Source organism: Marmota marmota, unplaced genomic scaffold, assembly GCF_001458135.2.
Source record: "Marmota marmota marmota unplaced genomic scaffold, marMar, whole genome shotgun sequence".
Taxonomy (NCBI): domain Eukaryota; kingdom Metazoa; phylum Chordata; class Mammalia; order Rodentia; family Sciuridae; genus Marmota; species Marmota marmota.
In genome coordinates, this window is record NW_026000108.1 from 11,501,819 (window position 1) to 11,524,288 (window position 22,470).

The 22,470-nt window shown below is 42.4% G+C and overlaps 1 protein-coding gene across 17 annotated transcripts in view; it reads right to left on the reverse strand.

Annotated features, from left to right (window-relative positions):
- Positions 1–292: 292 nt before the first annotated feature.
- Ldb2 (LIM domain binding 2) overlaps positions 293–22,470 on the reverse strand; it is a 343,612-nt gene continuing 321,434 nt past the window's right edge. For 3 of the 17 annotated variants that reach the window (XM_048784231.1, XM_048784233.1, XM_048784235.1), the window contains 3 exons: positions 10,687–10,810; positions 7,290–7,441; positions 293–1,646 (listed from right to left, as the gene is read on the reverse strand). In XM_048784231.1, the coding sequence (XP_048640188.1) occupies positions 1,416–1,646; positions 7,290–7,441; positions 10,687–10,810 (507 nt within the window). In that variant the 3' untranslated portion in view covers positions 293–1,415. Of the gene's footprint in view, positions 1,886–4,602; positions 4,746–7,289; positions 7,442–10,686; positions 10,811–22,470 lie in introns of all 17 variants that reach the window. The other 14 variants (XM_048784240.1, XM_048784247.1, XM_048784238.1 and 11 more) reach the window with 10 other exon arrangements.

The window sequence follows — 22,470 nt, forward strand, 5'->3', positions numbered from 1 at the left end:
CTTGGAGGATGGGCTGGCATGGGTCCTAGGCTTCTGTTTTCCCTTGCTGCTTGTCTGTAAGCAACAAAACCATTTCATGTAACTCGTTGCACTTAAGTGTGTTCTGTCTCCCCGGTCTCAGACAAGTCAGTAGCCAGGGCACAGTGGACCTGCTTCACACAGCTTTTAGGATTCCACTCTATTTGGAGTCCAGACCATAAATCTAAGGTCAACACTCTTGGTAATTGTGAGCAGATTGACACACACACACACACACACATACACACACACACAAATTGCCAGATTCACTTACTTAGGTCATTAACACAGTTTATTATTGGCACATTACCAGTAAAGCATACATAAAATACAGCTGTTTTGTAACACATGGAGCCACTGTGTCTTTACATGTGTGGAGGAACATATTAATAGGCAAATGGAAAAATTAGTTCTCTTATAAAGTTTCACATAAATACACTGGAATAGTCCAAAATGAAAAGTCCCCATAAAAGAACCAGGTAAGGGCTTTACAAAATATCATACAAGAAATATACTATGAAAAGGAAGAACAGTCAACTCAGATACAATTAAAAAAAAACACAAAAAGTTTTAGATTTATTAAACTGCCCACAAAATTAATGGATTACATGGCTTGAAAATATTTGGATCAACAGCAACTCTACAAACGCATACATTTTTTTTTTCAGGGTCCAATTGTCTTTCTTTACATAAAAAAAAAATCTGCCTGGTGTCTTATGATGATAACAAGACATTTCTTGTTTCAGCTCTTGGGCTAAATGGAACCAACCCAGACTCAAGAACCAATTGTCATCAGTTTGACCATAAGTTACCTGGCTGGACCCTCTTGGCTGTTGCTCAATGGGAGAAAGAGGCGAAGGAAAAGAAAAATAAGAGTACATTTAAATTACTTTCCAAAAGCTGATTTTTTTCTTTTCATTTTTTACTGAAACAAGAAACTCTCAAATGCAAGTCAAAAAGCAGAAAATATTTTACAATATTAAAAAGTCACCTGTAGTTAGGTTCGGCATATTAATGAGATCCTGAGCACTGAGCACGCATGGGCAGCATGGCCTTCGCTGGATGCATGAAAAGGAAATTCAACACAAACACGCTGATAAGACTGTGCCAGGAGATGCGCTACTGTTTTCTCTCGTTTTAATTACCATCAGTGCCAGTATCTGTATTTCCCGTGAAGCCCTCCAAGGAAGGGTCATGGAAGCTTTATTTGGAACGATCCTCTCAATTAAAAAAGAAAAAAAAAAATGCAAAAGAAAGAAGAACCAGATCGTAGTGGTTTAGAAATAGATATTTGCATGGAAAAGTTTTTTTATTTCTCCTCCTTCCTCTCCTGAAAGTAAAGGTCTGCGATTGGAATGACACCCCCCAGGCCTATGGATCTGGTGCCGTGGGTCATCTTACTGGGAAGCCTGGGGCGGGGGGTTTTCTGATTTGGTCTCTTGCGTGGCGGGAGGTTTACTGTTCCATGGGCTGTTGTTCCCCAGGGCGGGTGAATTGTTGAAGTCCTCTTCGTCGTCCATGCCGTTGGCCGCATCAAACTGCGTGTTTTCTAATCTAGTGATTAGCCTTTCGTCCTCGTCCCCAAACTCACCTCCCATCAGAGTTGGCTCTCCTACCACCATCACATCCTGTGAATAGCAGCTGACATTATTACAGGGAAACCTTGGGAGAGAGAGAAGCTCAGCTTAAAATAATAGTGGGAGGAGCTGGGAACCTAGGACACAACGGGGCCAAGTCTCAATGTCGGGGCCGAGACGCATATTGGATTTCTACAGGAAATAAACATCGCCTCCTGACGTGTAACAACCACGCGAGTTTATGTCCTTAGTGCGCAGCCTGACACCGGAGAACGAGCAATGCTAGCAATCTGCAGAAATAAAAAAATGGATTTTTCAAAATTAAAAAAATCCACGCTTTGAACTTGCTGACTCTGGGGACTTTGGAGAGGGCTGTGGAACCTTCTGCTGGGTGCTTTTTCAATACCTCCAAAAATCCGCCACTTTTATGGAGGGCCCGTGAGTGGCTTTGGAGACTAGTGGCGAATAGGGAGCGCGGAAGGTGCGATTCTACAACATTCACACAACTCGGTTTTCTCTGTCCCAAGGATGGCATACATTTTAATTGAAGACAGAATTTCTCTTTTCTCTACTCAGCTAGGCCCTTTTATGCAGCCAATATCCTTGACATTCTGCTACTTAATTATGGTAATTAATTTAGGTAAAGTTTTCGATAAAAACAATGTTCACACTGATTTGACAATTTGCATAGCTAATTAAGTCATTAGCAAAAACCTGCTGATTGCCAACAAGCCCTGAATTTACCATCTGTTATTTCATGGTGCCTGTCACCTAGCCCCACGCAGACAACCCTGCTACCAATCTGGGCAGTAAAGAGAACCAGTCTGTCCAGCTGGTACCATAAAAGGAAGATGAAGAGAGCTAATTATAATTACACTGATGAAGCCAGTAGTCATCAGAAATGGAAGTGGGTAAGAAGAATCCATCTAATCACTCCTTTAAGTACAAATTGTCCTTCCATGCAAACAAGAAGCCACCTACTGTAGCTGGGAGCCCTGCAGAGGCCACAGCTGGAGAAGCCCAGGGACAGAGCTTGATACAAGGGACACACACACAGGCACAGCTCTGGCCTTTTTGTTCAAAGAGGGCCATATGTGTTGATGGGCAGCCTGGCTGTGGGACAGGACACCTGCCGGGTAGATTCTTCTGGACAGGTGCTGAGCAATATTTTACTTAAAAGTTCAGTGACTTCAGGAGCTGAAATTACTGCTCTGGCCTTCCTAGGGCCAGAAAAAACAGGTCTGGGCCAGAATGTGGGCGGAGTCTCCTGGTAAGGAGGCTACATCAATCAGCTGCTTGGACAACTGCACAAAAGTTCTTTCCTCTCAGGCTTTGCCAAAAGAAGGTGTCCCTGGGTGGTTTAGTGGAATGCTGTCGGTGCTCAGAAGGGCCAGGGGGATCCTTAGATCCCCCTCAGAATTCTGAAGCTGCCCAGTGAACAAATCTCTGAATCCCCACCTGGCCTTTGGGATAAAAAACCTTGCTTCTTGTTTTATTTTATTTATTTATTCTCCCACTCCTTTGATTTAGGTGAGATAATCCATAGATTTCCAAACTGTGTTTTCTGACTAGTTGCTCCTCCAAGTTGATAAAAAGACATATCCCTGATGGAGGACGTGCGAAAATGTGAACTGGGTCAACTCAGCAGTAAAGGTGCTGGCAGGATATTGAGCTGGGTGCTTCGAAGAACATATTTGCTAGGCAACGAAGAGCCGGAAATGACACTGACATGGAAGGAGACTCGGGAGGACTTAAGATGAGATGCAAAACAGACACAGTCTCTCTGACTGGCAAGAATGACAGTGGGATTTTGGATGGAATGTGGCCACCACACAGATGTGTGGACATGACTCAGTTATCTGGGCAGCTGCCATATGACCTGGGGGTGTTCAGGATAAAAAAAAAGTGTTATTTAGTTACAGGCCATTGGGAGGCTGCACCTATGACCGGGAACAAAGGTAGGCAGGAAGGGTAGAGCAAGACTGGCCAGAGCTCAGCAGGAGGGTTAATCTATTTTCTTGACTGGATGCAGAGCACTTTGAAGGTCTTGGAAAACTCATGCATTAGGTGTCACCGGGCAGGGGAAGGGTGTTAGAACCAACCACAGGGATCTGCCTTGGGATTGACTCCAAGGTCATCTAGAGGGGCTGGGAGGAAGAATGCATGATTTGAAAAACAGAGGAGAAAACAAGAAGCAGCCGACTTAAGCGTGACTTTAGAAGAAAAGTCCCCAGCACTCCAGATGCAATCCTTGTATTAGAAAACAACCATCATGCAAGAAAAGTTCTATGAAAGTAGTGGTTCAAATCACTTCAAATGGGGTGATGTGGGGGCAGTGGGGGCAGTGAATCTTTTTTATTTTTCTAGGAACAGTTGGGAAAGATGGCCAGGCATAGGCATTTTTAGGTATTCTAAGCTCTAGAAATATGCCACATTTACTTTATGATTATAAAAGAAATATAGCCTTAGGTCAGATATAGAATTGTGTGTGTATGTGTGTGTGTATGTGTGTGTGTGTGTGTGTGTATGTGTATTTGTATGACTGACAGGTGGCAAGCTGTAAAAAGACTGAGAAGGCTGAGGACTTCATATGCACACAGACACTTGAGGTCACTTACAAAATTATATGCACATTTCTACTTGCTTCTTTTGAGCCTTCACACTAGGATAGTGATTCTCTGTTCTGACCAACTGTCGCGATTTGTTATCCTCACACAAAATGAATGGAGACACAATGCACATTCTGGGCTTCCTTTCACTGGGGATGTGAGCCGCATCTCCCCCACCCACATCTCCAAAAGTCCCCCCACGTTGGTAGGGAGAGTGCATTTCCTTCCCAGCTCCAGCTTGTGTGTCCCACAGAGGCAACAGTGACCATCTTAAGTAGCCCAGGTGCCCTCAGCTCCCCACAAGGCCGACCTCTGCTCCTGGACTGGAGGCCCGGAGGTACCGCCAGCTTTTCCCATTTCACATCTTCTCACTAAATCCCCGTGCAAGGACCACCAACCTCTGAGGAGGACTGGAAGTGACTCCTTTCAGGGCCCCTCAATGCTTCTCCTTAAATTGGCCAGAAGGGGTCACTGCTGTTGAATGACACAGGTCTCCATCCCTCCCAGGGTTGAGGCTGCAGTTCGGGATCGCTCCTAGCCCCTGCTCATGGAGTGAGAAGCAGAATCCAAGGATTAAACCCTACTCCTGGCCACACACACACATTGCTGCCGCAGCAGCTACACCGATCATGGCTGTGGTCCATGGACAGGCAGCTACTGCCTGCAGACAGCACTTCCATTTAAATAGTAGGAGAGGGTCAATGATTCAGTAGGTAGACAGGGTTAAAAGATGTGGTCACTACAAGCTATCCATGCTTATCACTGAATGTCCATTGAACTCAAAGACACCTAACAATCTGCATATTTTCCTAACCTGTTTGTCTTCCCCGTGTCTCTGGGCCATCTGAAAGTCTTATTTAATCAAAATATTTTTAATTGCACAGTATGAGGATAATGTTGCAATTGAGCTTCTCCATTTCTAGTGGTGTTTTGCCTGCATAGATTTCGAAGGGTTTTAACCCACGAAGAACCCTCTTGACACAGGGTCCTTCATGAAAGTGCAGTTGTTGGATTGGAGAACAGGAGCATAATGAATAGAAAAAAATAAGTGCTCTTTGAAATAAAATGGAAAGCATTCCCACGAGACCAGGTCTATCAAAAATATACAACATGAATGCGCAGGCTTCTACTCTCGGCTTCACACCCTGGCAGCCATCACTAATGGGTGGACACCAAACCCAGTCAGGCTGAGAATCCTTCTCAACACTGTACTCTGAGCCTGCAAAAGAGAGGAAACTCTTTCCATCCCCGGATTAGACCTTGAGCTCTTCAATGTCAATGACAGCACTCAGTCATTTTGTTTTGTTTTTTGATATTGCTATCACCAGTATCACCAGTGCCTGGCACAGTGTGCATAAGAGCAGGATCTCAGAAAACACTTGCTGAACTGACTTGAATTCCTGCATCTGTTGGTAGGCATGTCTCACTTCCAGAATTCTCTGAAGTGTACTGTCTTCTTTTGTTAGAGGACAATAACAAATGCTAATTTCTCAAACTCCTGGACTAGAAGAATAAATAGACTACTGTGCGCACTTTTTTCAGTCAATTTCTGTACATTGGCCATCCTCTCTAAGCATTTTCCAGTTTAGCCAGGAGAGGGCATAGCAGGTTGGTACCTAAATAAAGAGACTCAACTTGGGTTTTTCCCCCCTTGAACTTCAGTGGTGATAGATATAAAGTCCTCAGAAAATAGAGAACTATCTGAGGATTATTTTGTCATGTGAGGACTACAATTCTTGGTCTTCTTAAAGTTAAAATGGCATCTTCCACTGCAGATGACCATTATCTCTATGACCCCTTCTTTCTAGCACAGTGGCCATTATACCCCACCATAGAAGATAGGAGAACATTCCTACTGGCTCAGGGAATTCTCAGGGTACTGATGGGTCTGGTTTTGTTTAAAGAGAATTAACCAATAGAAAGTGAGAAAAAGTGGGACGGGGACAGATTTGAAAGGCACATTTGGAAGTGAGGGAAATTTCTGTGTAAAAGTCTCCTCTTACACGGAAAGAGATGGAACAGGATCAGAACAAGACAGGTGAGGACAACAGATTGAGAATGGAGAAAAGTGAGAAAGTTGGAGAAGGCAAACGCGTGTTGGCAGAGGGAAGAACAAGGAATGAGGCACACCTCTGAAGACGTGGCATCTAGAGGGCAGCCATGGAGCACCAAGAAAGGGTCAGGATTCAAATGGGAGTCAAACACCTGGTGACAGGGTGATGTGACAAGGACAGAAGAAAAGGAAAACCCACAAGGAATCGTGGAGGGGAGAAAGGACGTAGATGTTTACAGGAACAGGAGAAGTTAAAAGTGATAGTCTGATGCTGGGCTGGGGAATTCGGATACAGGAAGGAATTAGGCAGAAGGGACGCAGTTCGAGAAGGATGATAGATGATAAGGACATTGCCTACAGGTTCCACTATTTGGGGATGACCCTTAGCTTTTGGTTTCAGAGTTCCAAGAGGCCCCCTTTCATGTGGCCTGTGTCCAGACCCAGAAATGAAAGAAAGGGGTCAAGGGATCAAGAGAGGTGAGACCAAACCAGGAGCTGATCATCCCCCTGAGCTAATGAAACAGGTACAGCAAAACCTACTAAGCTGAATCTTTAGTGGCTGCAAGTTCATTACCTGAGTCTTAAAATAAGACACCGTGTTGAGAGGGCCCAGTCAAATTACAGTACAGGGCCTGGGCTCTGGGGCTGGCTTCCAGGGCTCACAGGGTCTCCTATGTCCCTGAGGAGAGGCCCTAATATGCCACCAGGCATACTGTTAGGTGACATTTTTAATTAACCTTAAGTGACATATCTTCTGTCTATGACTCTGAGAGCTTTTTAATTCAGGTCCCACTGCAGTGCTGACTCTTAATATCCCCTCCGAAAACCCAGTTTTCTGGGGAAGGTTGTCACGAAAGATTCTTTCCTTCTGTCCCACCCAGGTCCTTGCCTTGCCTCCTCCCCAACTTTGAACCTGCCCAGAATCTTTTCTTTTCTTTTCTTTTGCAGCTCAAAGAGGCTTTAATTCAAACCCCGTGCACAGGGTGACAGGCAAAGGCAAGATTTCAGGCCTAAAAGGAAAGCGAGACTTACAGGTACCTGACTGGACAGGCTCAGGTTTGCAGCCGGGGTCTTCTTCTTGCTGCCTGCGCTGTTGGCGTTGTTCCCAGCACTGCTGTTGGAAGTGCTGCTGGTGGAATTTTTTCTTTTTCTCCTTTTGGTTGTCGGCTGCCTTGTGGGTTCTGCTGCAGTAAGGACGAGGGGAGAAGGATCAGTTCTAAGGCAAAAGTATCAGGCACAGGATTCCAATTTTGTCAATTGAAAAGAGTGGACTACTTAAAAATTTCCCATTTCTTGCAACTTTACAAAAAACAAAAAACAACAACAAAAAAAAAGGGGAGAAAGCTGCTGATTCATTTTTAGTGCAGAATTTGAGGAAACTCTTTTCTTTTGCATATAAGATGAAATGATTGTTATTTTATTTTTCACTATATGTCTGCAATTTACTAACATTATTTTAGGGATAAGCGGCAGGTACTCCTTTTATAATTGCATTTAAAACATTTTTACCATTAGAACATTTGGGAATTTGTTCCCCTGAGTCTGGAAGGACTGCTGGGATCCCTAGACCCTGCAAGAGTGAAAGTAATGGACAGTAGAATTAGTGAACCAGTGTGCAACAGCAGCACCTACTGGCCAAGTGTCGCATTGCAGCCTACCTCTATGGCACCTTAATAATCTCAAGTAAGAAAAGTGGCAGTTTTCTCAACTGAGCATGTGTACTTGGGGATTCCAGAGCTCTTCAGAAATACCCATGGTTTGGACCCTGGTGTTTTATCAATGCTACTAGTTTCATGATCTCTGGGGGAAAAGCCTCATATTTGATATAGTCAGCATATTAATGAAGGGAGCTAGTCCTATTTAAAAAAAAAGATCTTATTCAAAAACTAAGAAAAAAATTTTGCATCTGAAGAATGGAGCAACACCTTATAAATAAAATGTGGTAAGAGGAATGTTACTTATTTGTTTGCTATGTATAGAATGTTACTCTATGTGTTACTCTTAGTGTTTTTGATGCATCAACTATTTTATAATCATAACAACCCTAGTACATACTTTTACTTATAATCTTTGTCTTGTAAATAAGCAATCTTCAGAAGTGTTTTCCTCACAGTACTGAATAAGGTGGAAATGGCAAGTAAGTGGGCACGTTTTGCTAACCCTATTTTAGACTTGACTCTGAAAGTGAGAAGGTAAGACAGAGTGAGTTTAACTCAATGAATGGTTCTCCTAACATCTTTTTGACACACCTATAGTTCTTCTGATGGACAAGGAGAGAAATACTTATAAGGTTCATTTATTTTCTTCCTCTTTCTCTTCTTTTTCCTCCTTCAGTTCTGGGAATTTAACCCAGGGGCACTCTATTACTGAGCTACACCCCTAGGCCTTTTTATTTTATTTTGAGACAGAATCTCATTAAGCTGCCCAGGCTGGCTTTGAACTTGTTATCCTCCTGCCTCAGCCTTTTGAGTGGCTGGAATTATAGGCATGCACCACCACCTGATTTATAAGGCTCATTACAAAGACTATTTATTCCACCAAGTTATCCTTGACCATGATGATCAAGAGGGGATTATATTCCTATTTATTTACCAATTTGTGTCTTTCATGAATATTTTTTCCCTTATGCTCAAAGATTTTACATCAAAGTATTTAATGGTGTTGTAGGTGCTTATTTTGAAAGACAATAGAAAGAAATAGAATTGATCTAGGTTATGAAGTTAGAAGGAGAATTAAGCTGACATTTTAAAGTCAATCAGATACACAGGTCTACCTCAGATAAGCACTTTCTCGTTTTGATGTTAAGAATGTAAATAGGCTATCTTTATTTATTTATTTATTTTGCATTTACACTTTGTTTATAAAATTTGGGGTGAATTCAACTAAAATGAAAATAGTAGATGATACCCATTGGTAGCTGGTGTCTATGGCAGTGAAATCATAGAATTTAGAGATAGAATACTTTTTGTTTCACAGTCCTCCTTCATTTATTAGTTGTGAGACTGACTTTAGCAAATCACAACTTTTAGTCTTGGTCATCATTATATAAAATGTGGATAAGAATAAATATCTCACAAGGCGTGGTGGTGCACGCCTATAATCCCAGCAGCTCAGGAGACTGAGATAGGAGGATTGCAAGTTCAAAGCCAGCGTTAAGCAACTTAATGAGATCCTGTCTCTAAATAAAATACAAAATAGAGCTGAGGATGTGGCTCAGTGGTCAAGTGCCCCAGAGTTCATTCCATGGTACCCCCGCAATCCCCCGCAAAAAAAAAAAGAATAAATATCTCATAAAGCTATTGTGAAGAGTCAATATTTTGGACTGTTTCCATGATATATCCACAGTGGTTGCAGCAGTACCTTCTGCATAGTAGGGTTCAATAAATAACTGTTGAATGAATGAATGAATAATATGAGTTATATATGAATATGCTGGAAAATATAGGTGCTCAAAGTATTTGGTGGGTGAAGAGGTCTTTTTTATTTTTTTGTAAAAAATTATTGATATTGAAAGAGAAAATAAAGCCAATTTCAGTATATTTAATATACTTGAAAAATAATATTCTAAAAGCCTAAAATTCCCCTAGGATGGGAATGCAGCCGTACTATGTAAAATAAAATATATTTTATCAGCTTTCTAAGTATGTACTTGGTTAAATCCTCTATATCCATTTTATAGAAAGCCCCTGGCCAATACCAGTAGAAGGTGATGGTTATATTTTGTGATTCAGAAAGCTATGTGTCTCATGTTAATAATTACTTTTTATAAAAATAATTTTTAGCGAATGGACATGTTTTGCTTTTATGATCAATGAGGCTCGACACAAGCCTGGGAGTGAAAATGTATTAGATAGAAAGACAATTAACGATGACTTGAAGCAGTAATTTCCGAACCCCAGCAGGAGACTATAGTATCTAAACTGCAGTCTGGGGAAGTGAGAGAAATGGAGTCTTTTATGTCTTCTCTTCATAATCAGAGTTCCTTTTGATATGTTTTAAAAATAGAGCAAATTTTATTTATCTTCCCTTCCTCCTTCTATCTTTTTTTCACCCTCTCTTTATTCCTTCCTATCATCCTTAAAAACCCAAACCCAAAAACATAAGGCCACAGAAGTCAGGGGTCTGGTCCAGTGGTAACATCACTGGATTGGGAGACTGAAAATCCTGGTTTTGACCCTGGCTTTGCTGCTGACCTTCCCAATGACCTTGAACAAATCAAGTTACTCCTCTGGGTTTCAGGTCCTCAACTAGCAAGGAGAGACTATACATCATCCTTGAGGATGTCTGGTCTTTGGAAGTTCAATGTCTCCATGTCTAAAACCGTGGTCAGAATGTCCCTAACAAATGACTTTTTCTGACAAATTTACCTTCATTTTCTTCCCTCTCACATCACTCTATCCCCAGAAAAGAGTGAAGAATGAGCATGTACCTGGCGGTGCCACCATCCGCTGCCACTTCTGAAACAAGCAGGTCTTCAGGCAGTCTCGGGGACTGAGGTTGTAGGTTTTATGTCTGGACATCAGCTCCTGCATTGGCTCCAGTATTACACACAACTGCAAGGAGTCCAAAGACATTGGTGTTCCGCTACTTGATAATATTAACCACCATCAATAAACAGCTGGAATCAATTAGACAGCTTATGGATATTTTTCTGTCCTTTCTTGGTTTTGATTTTCTCTATATAAGTTTTGGGGGAAAGAAATACTACCAATGCTTGATTATAGCCACTTAACTTAGAATCATTTGTAATATGATATTACGGCTGAATGTGATGTACACACACACACACACACACACACTCACACACACACTTCCTGTATAGACTATGGGTTATACACATGTTGCTCTATTATAAATTCAGATGATTCTCCCTGGTTAAAGAAAAAGCTCCCTTCTGTGGAGCGCGGCACGCTCTGATTTCTCCTCTGGCTGCTGGCTCTTGTTCTTGTTTGTGTAACCACACACTGTGAGTTACAATGCTAGTTTATGCAGATGATCTGGCAGTGAAATCCATCTTTGAAACTTCGGAGAACAGAGTAGCAAGCACAGGTTCTTTTCGATTTTAATTCTTACAGAGGCAGATGATGAATGCTATTTTATTTTTATTCATGTACTCATTTGTATTTTGCACATGATGATAATGTAAATAACATGTGCCAGGATTCATTCTATGTGGGAGGTTTTACTGTGGTTCCGCACACAGTCACCTTGTTTTCTCCTTTGGATAGATTTTTCAGCTTTACTTTGGTCCAAGACATCTGATGACAAAGATTAATGAATGCAACAAGAAGGTAAAAACATTTAGGATAACACCTCAGACTTTCCTGAATCCCTTCTCAGCCGCAAGCTTATTAGACTATCACTGCATCAAAAGAACTATATCTACGAGGACATGGACCACAAATTGGAATGCTACATTCATCGCCATTGCAATTACAGTGATAGAAATATTGGCAATGCCTCTGCCCAGGTGAAAAAGAATCAGTTCATCATGGAAGACAGATGTGAGGTTCAGAGTCTTACCTTCCTTCTGACCCCTTCCTTGCGTCAGCCTTCACCTTTTGCACTACCTTGGAGGCCATGCTGGTTTTGCCCACTGAATTCTTCCCTCTCCTCTTCCCAGCTAATGCTTGTTCATCCTTGAAGACATGGCTCCTTCTTTCCCCCGGATGTGCACCTCTTCCTGCACTGGCTGAGTTGGTGCCTCCCTACAGTTTGTCCCATGGCATGCTATCCTTTCTGCTCCATGGTTTTATTCACGGTTGGTAACTATTTGTTTCTAAGTCAGTCTTTTCCACTAGACCAAGAGTTCTTAGAATGCAGGGACTGCCTTTTATCTCTATTCCCAGGTTTTCCTCAATTGAATGGATATATTTAAGAAGCAGTTGATAGAAAGATCCTATGATCTTTCTAGGCCAATGTCCCTTGAAGTGTGCTCTAAGGATTCCCTCTCTCAAAACCAAATGAACTACTAAAAATGCAGACTTCCAGGCTCTGTTTCTTCTGTTTCACTAGGTCTGGATGTGAGACTCTGAATGAACCTTTAAAAAAAACATGTAATTCTGATAAACATTGCTATAGTTTCTGGCCCACTATCCTACGGATTCTGGATGTTAGAAGAGATAACAGAGACAGCAAGACATAGACAAAGCCCAGTGGTCTCTAGTCTAGCTCCAATCTCTTTTCACTTCACCCCACTTTCTTCCAAATGTAGTTTCTCTAAAGCAAGAGAGCAATATTTCAAATGCTGAGCAACACACGTACAATGTGCCCCCTGGGACAAAGCCACTCAATCCCAGGGAATCCAGCATTACAAATCCAGAAAAGTAACGAGGCCTGGATCTTCTGTCTTGTGTACTTTCTTGCTTAGTTTGGAGTTCTTTTTGAAATCTAAAATATCAATAAAGAAATAGTCTGTGGAAGAGGCAGAATTATTATACAGTAAGCTCTATATTCCAAAATGGTGAAGAGTACTTTTCCCTATTAAGAATTCCTTGCTGCCAATCAAAGTATCTTCAAATTACAGAAAAGCTCACTGCCTTACCCAGCTACTGTTCATCAGACAAAATGGCCTCAAAGGTCCCATGATCATCTCTACAAGTACATTTGAGAGTGACTCATTCTTCAAGGTAGAACCACTGCTAGCTCAGGGTCAGCAGGTATCTGCATCCATTATCAAGCAAGGACATTAGAAAAGCTGTCAGAGAAGTTCTAAGGACTGGGAAACAATTTTTAATTAAAAAAAGTTTTAAAAGATTTTGAATTATATCCTTTTGGTTCATTTTCCTTTCACTGTAAGTGAGCTTGTCATGGATATAAAAAAAACATGGGTGGAGTGGACAAAACATGGGATTACAAACTCTGACATCTGGGTATGGATTTTGACTCCATCACAAATGTGTATCCTTGAAAGAATACTTAATAATGCTGAGTCTCAGTTTCACTTGCAAAACAATACCCATCTTGTACATTGAGAGAATTTGAAATACTGTGTCTAATGCATAAGAGCTCAACAATCTGTAGGTATTATAATTGAATATCAGCAAGCACAGCATAGATTACAAAACATCCACATTTCTATTGCTTTAAGTCAATGGGCATTTATTGAGCTTCATCCTAAGTGTCAGGCTCAAAGATGTCCTAAGTGGGGACCCAGAGATAAGAACAACATAATCTCTGCTCTCAAAGAGCATTCTGCCCCCATGAGCATATAAGAAACCTACTCCGAGTTCAGTCCAAGTGTCTTAGGAAATCATATTCCTCTGAAGCAAGTATTTTTATTATATGGCTAGTTAGATAGCAAAGATGACCTGTTGGGACCTAGAAAGGACGCCCAGCATCAAACTGCTTCTGTACCCAGAGAGCTATGTTTATTGTGGAAACCATGAGCTCATTGTCTCTTTCTTTTTACAGTACCTTTCCTCTCTAGATTTCAGGAAACACTATTTTTTTTTTTTCAGGATTTAATCCTCAAAATCTCTCTATTCCCCTTTAATGTCAAAATATCTTCCCATCATTGTAACTGACCCCAAAGGAGCTTGCATCTCTGAATACTAATGGAGAATCCCCAAAGCCATTTTCCTCTCAGTGAAGAGGCCCAGGGCTGGAGAGGCAGTCCTCCCCTTATTCATGTATGCAGATGAGACTCCCTCTCTGCTGTGCTGTGTAGTGGCTCTACTGGGCTGTGGGCTGTAGGTGGCAGAACTAACTCGGATATGAGCTTGTCTTGTTGGGCAGCAGGCCATGCATCTTGGCAACAGCAAAGACCTGGGGCGCTATGAAATGAAACCAGGAAGATGGCTGGGGAGTGGGCTTCTGTGGTGAATAACCAGGTCTTTTATAGTTGTGATTCCTGCTGTTCCTAAGGTCTCAGGCCCTCTTAGAGGATTTGGAGAAGGCTAGTGCCTTTCAAATTTTGTACTAAATTTCTGGAAATTGATGAATCCTCTATAGTCTCATCCATGGACTCTAGGTAGCATCCTGTTAGGAGTAAGTAACCAGGCAGGAGAGAATATATATGCCTTCTCCTTATGCTACATGCCACACACACACACACACACACACACACACACACACCTACTCATATGCAACTTAGTGGAGCTCAGCATTATAATACAAAGCCCTTTGATTTTGAAGAACAATTTTATCTGCAAAGTGGAGCTTATACAAAGTTCCCAGTGGAGCAGGATCTTTGCCTGAAAAGAAAGGCCAGGGCCAGCGTGTCTGCAGCAGCATGCCTACAGGGTTGCCACTGAGTTCAGTCTCCTCCTGCAGCAGTGCTGGAGGGTACCCTGTGGGACTCCAGGACACTGTGGGAAAAATAGGAACCAGCAAGGCCTGAGATCTCTCTTTGACTATGAAGCCTCCAAACATGTGGCATCTGCCAAGGCCATTTAGTATCCCAAACAAAGCCATTGCTCATCCTGGCCAAGCTTTCCAGATAGCATTCTGCAGACTTAGACTTTCAGGCTGGGCTTCCTCCCTTATACTTCTGATGTCATTTTCTAGGAATCTGGCCCCACACTGTCTGTTATGGAATTCTGTAATCACAACAGAGGCTTGCTGAATAGATGGATAGATGGATGGATGGATGGATGGATGGATGGATGGATGATAGATAGGTTGGCCAGATTAAAAGCAAGGAGACTGTTATTAGTTGCAGACAAATCAGGCATGGTCCTGAAGGTTTAGAAGTGACTAATTTGTCCACTTGATAAATGGCTGATTGCTTCCTCTGTGCAGAATCCTTGGCTGAAATGCACACATATGTCCTGGCCAGGCAGCGAGAGCTGCGCCCAGTTCCAGAAGGCCTGCCTTCTCATACTGACAGAGGCTAGTGAATGTGCATGGTGTGTTGTTTCAGTCCTGGTGTTTTCATCTGACCACTCTCCTGGAAGAATTTGCTTCTCTTCAGATGCACACTCACAACTTCTTCTTCTGGAACTGAAGGAAGAATTGGTGCTTAATGGAGTTGGCTGTAGGTTATGAGAAAGCCAGCGTCCTGCACTTGGTCTTTGGTTATGTCCCAACCTCTGCTCTGTCTACCGCCCACACATTTTTTTTTCTTTTTTACTGGTGCAATATAGTTGTACATAATGGTGGGATTTGTTGAGACATATTAGCACATGCACGCAATGTAACAATATAATTTGGCCATTATCCTTCCCCAGCCCTCCCACCCCCCACCTCCTTTGACTCCCTGGTCCCCTTCCTTTGTTCACTGATCTCCCTTTACATTTCAGGTGATCACTCCCCACCTTTCATTTTCTTTTTCCTCTCTAGTTTCTCCATGTAAGAGAAAACATATGATCCTTGACCTTGTGAGCTTGGCTTATTTCACTTAACATAATGTTCTCAAGTTTCATCCACTTTCCTGCAAATGACATAATTTCATTTTTTTTTTTACAGCTGAACACAGCTTTATTGTGTATGTATACCACATTTTCTCATCCATTCATCTCTTGATGGATACCAAGCTGATTCCATAGTTTGACTATTGTGAATTTTGCGGCTATAAACATGGATATGCATGTATCATTATAGTATGCTGATTTTAATTCCTTAGGATAAACACTGAGGAGTGGGATAGCTGAGTCATATGGTGGTTCCATACCTAGTCTTTTAAGGAATCTCCAAACTGATTTCCATAGTGACCACACACATTTACAGTCTCACCAACAGTGTAAGTGTGTTCCTTTTTCTCCAAATCCTCTCCAGCATTTATTACTGTTTGTATTCTTGATGACTGCCATTCTGACTGGTGTGAGATGATGAAATCTCAGTGTGGTTTTGAGATTTCCCTAATTGCTACTGATGCTGGGCATTTTTTAATATACCTGTTGGCTGTTTGTATTTATTCTTTTGTGAAACTTTTGTTTAGTTCATTTACCCATTTATTAATTGAGTGATTTGTATTTTTGTACCACGTCCCTTTTATTCATCTGTGTTGAATGGCACCCTCTGAGTGTGAACCATATTCTCTTTGTATCTAGGTCAGCGCAGGGATGCCGGGGGAGGGGGCACCTTGCTCAGGACTTTGCTCATGATTTTTTTCTTGCTTACAAGGCCCTCTCTTCTCTTCTTCAGTCATCTTAACTGCACTATAACCTGAAAGTCAGGCCATGTCTACAGCTTTGTGCTACAACAAAGTCGTGTAGTTAGGCAGAGCCCAAATAGCCCACAAACTCCCAAATATTGCTCTCTTGCCCTTCAGAGAAGGCCTGCAGAGCTCTGATCTAAACCAGTGCTATTTTGAGGAGGTGAACTGCAAATGACTTGTTATGTCTCTATGACACTATGGGAAGATGGAGGCAGAGCATCATTCCATTTACCTTTGTCTTCACTGAGAAAGTTTTTCATTAAAAAGCGTCAGTTGAACCAAACAACATTCCCAGTGACACAGCTGATTTATATTCTGGAGAAAGCTCCTAATCTGTTGTGGAGCAGTAGAAGTTTGCAGGTGGGCACTGGTTAGAAAACCACAACTGAGTCATATCAATCTGAACCACGAAGGTCCTTGTCAAGATCCAGCTCAAATTCCACCTTTGTCTCTGACCATCTCAGCCTGCAAGAGACTCTTTTGCCTCTACAGCGTTTATTATGAATCTCTGTAATCTCAGTGTCTATATTGGCATTGGGAATTTTCTTTTCAAGTGGACTAGTTCATCTTCTTTTCTACGGCAAGCCATGTTTTACTTTTATCTTCTTTTTATTTAACACGGTATTAGGTATACTCAAATATTTGTTGAGTCATAGCTTAATAATAGCTGTGAACTACCTAGTCTATGCCTGTCCCTGGAGTATGTACCTTACACATACTAATTATATCATTAACCTGCCTCACCTCCTGGCCCACTTTTACAGGTGAGGAAATTCAGACCCATAGCCATTAAGTCATCCAGAGCTGATAATGAAGAGTGTGACTCTTACAATATATCCAAGGTAATACAGTTCTCTGAAGGACAGGGAAAAGGTTCAGTGGCGTTTATCTGGCTCCAACCCTGTGCTTTAACTCAGAAATGCTAAGTTCTTTACCTCTGATAATATAAGTGGCTTAAACCACTTTTAAGATATTGAATTCAGAGACTTTCACCATCTCTGGGTAGCTCCTTCCACAAGGCATTGATCTGTATACGGGGGACAGAATACATATATGGCCAGGGCCATACATGTTTGGGTTCAACCCACCACGTCTGCCATTTACTAGCTATATGTTTTTTCCCCAAACTTCAGCTTCTTTATCTCGGTGTCCTCATCTGTAACATGGGAATAATGACATTTAACTAGGATGGTTTCAAACAAACAAGGTAAATCCTCAATGAAAATCCTGGATAAAAGTTGGTGCTCAAAAGATGGACATTGTTGGTATGGAGGATGCTGTTTGCACCAACAGTCCAGCCCTTCTGAGCCAGGGGACCAATGCATATAGACTACTTTGTGCAGCCAATCGCATGGTCTCTCTGAGACTTAGGTGGCCACTAGATAAAATGCTTATGGGTGCTGATGGGGCCAATGACACATGGCATGCTAGTAGCTAATGTCTCTGATAATCGTCCATGTGTGGAATTGAGGGATAAATAGCAAAGGTTCAAATCTATAAGCCACGGTTCTTTCTCTCTAGTCACTTACTCCTCTGGTTAAATCTGAATTAGAAGGATATTAGGGGGTAGGGGGTGATTGAGAGACAAACTCAAAGGGTGAAGTCCTGTCTCCTAAGAAACACATTCAGAAAAGAGATCTTATATTAAACTGATAGGAAAAGATAATGTATAGAATAAAAACAAAACAAAAGCAAAAAATCCCTACCCAGAATCAGATGACAATGAATAACAGGGGTCCAAGTGACTAAGCCCACTCTGCCTTAGAGAGGAAACAAGTCAGAGAAGGAAATCCTTTTACTTAGAAGCTATGCAATTCCAAAGCATCAGATTATGATTTGAGTTTATTTCCTGATAGGATTAAAGGTAGATTGGTTGTCAGATTCAAAATATCCTCCTTTTTATCTGAAGATTCAACCAGGACAGCTTTTGCCTTTTCTCAATTGTTTTGCAAATTGATTACTCATGAAAGTCTCTGGGTCCCTGGAGACTGGGGCCTCTCTGCTTAGGGAGGAAGAGAGTGGTAGCTAAGGCCAGCTTCACCACGAGGCAGCTGCCACTCTGGTCTTGAAGGGACCACCATTCCTCAGGGTGAGCAGGCTGCACATTTCAATTCTTCTTTGTTGGTCTCACTTTTGAGCCTGCTAACATGACCACTGAGGCCAGGGCCTGTGTTTCTGACTCACCTGGTGAAATGCTCGGGCCCTTTTCCTGAGCTGCAGCAGCCTGATGAGACCAGCCAGCTCATGATTTCTGCTGCACCCATCAGGCTGTGGAGACCAGTGAGGGCCACTGCTGCATGTTCTTTCCTTTGATCCCATACATCTAATTCCTCTCCATATCCTTTGGCACAGGCACACCCTTCCCTATGTTCCTGTTACCTGTCTATTTGCTCTTAGCCCCATCTCTTCCTCCCAGTTCCATACTGCAGGGAACAGACCCCTGTTCATTATTTGCCAGCTGTTTTGCAAACTGGTTTCAGGTGACAGTTTAGCAGCTGGAGGCCAAAGTGGGTTGTGTCAGTTTCCTAGGATTGCTGGTTCCAAGTAACACACCGAGCCGCTTAACACAGTAGAAATTTATTATCTTGGTTCTGGGGCTAGAAGTCTGGAATCAAGGTATCCATGGGGCCATGTTCCTCTGAATCCTTGAATGATGAATCCTTCCTTGTCTCTTCCCGGATTCTGGTGGCTCCAGCCATCCATATTGTTCCTCACTTTATATCTCCATCATCACAGGCTCTGTCTCCTCACAGCCTTACCCTCTCTATCTCTGTCTCCTCCTCTTCTTATATGGACACCAGGCACTGGATTTAGGGATCACCCTAAATCCAGAATGATTTCATATTGAGATCCTTTAACTAATTGCAGCTGTTAATACCCCTTTCCCAAATTAGGTCACATTGTAAGTTTATAGGTGAACATGAATTTTTGAAAGGCACCATTTGACTTGCTATGTACTTTTAGAACTCAGGAAGGGTATTTCTTGCTCTCTCTGAAGTTCAGGTGGCTTCTCCAGCAGCTGTTACCAGAAAAATCCCAAACACTTCCAGTTGCTACTATGTAGCCTCACATAGAGGCCACCGGCTTTTGTTCTTTTAGCCCAGGAGCGGGGACTGCTAATGTTAGAGATGCTTCATCTTCCTCTGGGTGCCTGTCAAGCTTCCAATACCTTTATAAATAATTTTTCATATAATTTTTTATATTACATTACCTGGTATAGGTTTTGTTTTTTCCCAGATGGGCTCTGATTGACATGTGGTTTGTAAGGAGTGAGGCAATATGAAAAGATAAACTTTGGGTGTGTCGGAACCTCACGTGTAGTGTTTAGGCACCAGCCTGGAGTCAAATTCTAGCTACTTAATAATTGGTGCTTGGGTTTCCCCGTCTGCAAAGCTGGAATAACAGTAGTACTGGATTAACTGATTATTAAGAGAAATAAGAAAATATATTCAATATTTCCCTAGGTCTAGCATGTGTGCGGGACGCCATACATTTTGGTTGTGACTGAGGTATAACCAAACCAGGAATAGGGATCTCACAGAGGGCATTTTGAAATTTATCAGTGTATACTGACAAAATTTTATATTTGTTTGTTGTCCTATGTACATTGTGCATACATATGTGTGTATATGTACATCTGTGTACACACACATACAACCTGAAAATGAGATTCCAATGACCCAGTGGCTGTCAAAAGTGTGGTCACTATGCCTGTCCTGTATTTGACTTATTCTGACCATTGGGCAATTGCCTCAAAAGACCCCATGTTCTAGTAGTTTCTTTTAAGTTCTACAACATGGTAGCTAGATGTTTCCAAAGGGAAAAGGAAACATCTGCTTGGAAAGCCCACTACTATTAAAGGACATCAGGGAATGCTGTCTGTGGCCTGCAGGGATGTGAGAAAGCTTTAGGTATATTTAAAAAGATCTCATTGATCAGTTGCTGTGCCTTCATTTGAGCCCAGTACAGAAAATGAAGACCAGTGGCTCAGAATTGCTCTGAGTAGCCTCTGGCAGACATGGCTTCGTTGTTGACCATTACCGTATTAGAGTTCTAGAGAGAAACAGAGCCAGCAGTACATGTGCACATATGCATGCATGTATTCATTTTAAGGAACTGGATCACATAATTGTAGGACCAAGTCCAAAATCCATAGTTTCCACAAGCTAGAGACTCAGGATGAAGATAATGCTGCAGTCTTGAGGCAGAATCCCCTCTTCTACAGGAAAGCTCAGATTTTGCTCCTAAGAACTTTGACTGATTGGAAGAGGCCCATCCATCTTACCCAGGGTGATCTTTACTTGTAGTCATCTGATTATAGATGGAACTACATCCAAAAAGTATCTCCAGGGTACCAGGGAATGCGATTGATCAAATCATGCTATGTTCACGTACAAATGTGGCAGGATGAATCCCACTGTTATGTATAATTATAATGCACTAGTAAAATATTTTTAAAAAGTTTCTAAAAAAGAGCAAAAAATATATATCTTCAGGGCAACACCTAGATTCATGCTGACTATATAACTGCTATTACAACTTGGCTAAGTTGATACAAAATTAACTATGACAGAGGCCTCTAAACAGACTATATAAAAAATGGACAGCTCTGCTGTGTCCTGTTCCTTAACAGTATTTATTTCCCTTTTATATTAGCCAACATCGAGCAATGGGGCCAAAGTTGGTGGAATGAATGACTGCTTGGACAAGAATGTGATACAATGGGCAACGAAAACAATCGGGGGTCGAATCTTGCTTTATTCACTGTTTAATTGAAAGACCTTGGGAAAATCATTTAGGTGCATCTTGCCACTCACCAAGGCCCCCTCTGCTCAGGAAGGGGAGAAGCACTGGGCAAGACAGTGGGCACTGTCTCTGCCCCCAAGGCTTCATGGTAGAGGGAGAGACCAGGGACCTTGAAGCATTCCAAACAGGCTGCCTCTTGCAAAGGAGAAGGGCAAAGGGTGTTGGGAAGGACTGTGGGGAGGGTTCAGCGTTTAAGTTGAGATGTACACAGATTGAATTAGGGAAAGCTCAGATTTTGCTCCTAAGAACTGATTGGAAGAGTCAGGTGAAAGAGGAGATGCCTGGGATGGGCTGGGAGTGGGTATACCTGAGAGTGCCAGAGTGGACATGGCTGCTCTGAGATGCCAGGTCTGGGATGCACGTGTGAAGGAGGGCTGGCCACGTGAGCTGCTGTGGGCAGGCAGTCAGTGCTGTAAGGAATCAAGGCCACAGTTTCTGCCCTGCAGTAGAGCTGCAAGGTGCAGATAATGTAGGCAAAATAACACCAAAATAAACACTTAACCAAAATATGGAAACTGCCATGGATTTCTATCATCCACGTGTCCTGAGCTGGAGAAAAGCTTTGGCATTTTGATGTGTTTGGTGAAACAAAAGCACTAAGTATTTCAAAAGGCAAATATTGGCTGCGTAGAGTCTCCAAGTGAGGAAGACCGAGCCCTGCTGAGCTATTGAAGCCAGTATAGGGAACAGTTATCCTCCTCCATCCCTCAGAGGAAAAAGGTAGCTTTTGTAGCATCTTGGTTATTTTTCCCAGAGAACTAAGAGACTGTGTTCTTGCAATCAGGCAACATTTAAACAGTAACATTTACTAATGGGGTCTTATAATCTTAGTACTGTGAGTGAGGGAATTGGGACACAGACCTTGGGAGTGTCAGTGACAGTTTCCAAGGAACGTGGCTATCTTGTTCCTGCAGTTGTAATCCCTGCAGCACGCTCACTGAGTGGTTATGCCCATTTCCTGCACCGCTGCAAATCCCACGAGACTGGTGGAGACGCTGTGTGCTCTGGGGGGCTGGGCAATGCTGCTGTTTGGGAAGATTTCTGGACCATGAGAGGGTTTTCCTCTTGGCCTTGGGCACCCAGAGTTAGGGTAGGTTGGAATGCTTGCCTGCCCTCTCGGGAGCTTCTGCCAGGTACCAGCCCTTTACCTCTGCTAGGACACAAAGGAAAGGAGGGATTTCTCAATAATGTGGCCTTCAGCTACTGCATTGCTCCCTGAGTACCCTGTCATCATATGCCTGTGGAGCCCCATTGAAGCCATGCCCCCCTCCCAGGGAGAGAAGTGGGTTTGGTGGAAAGCAGATTCAT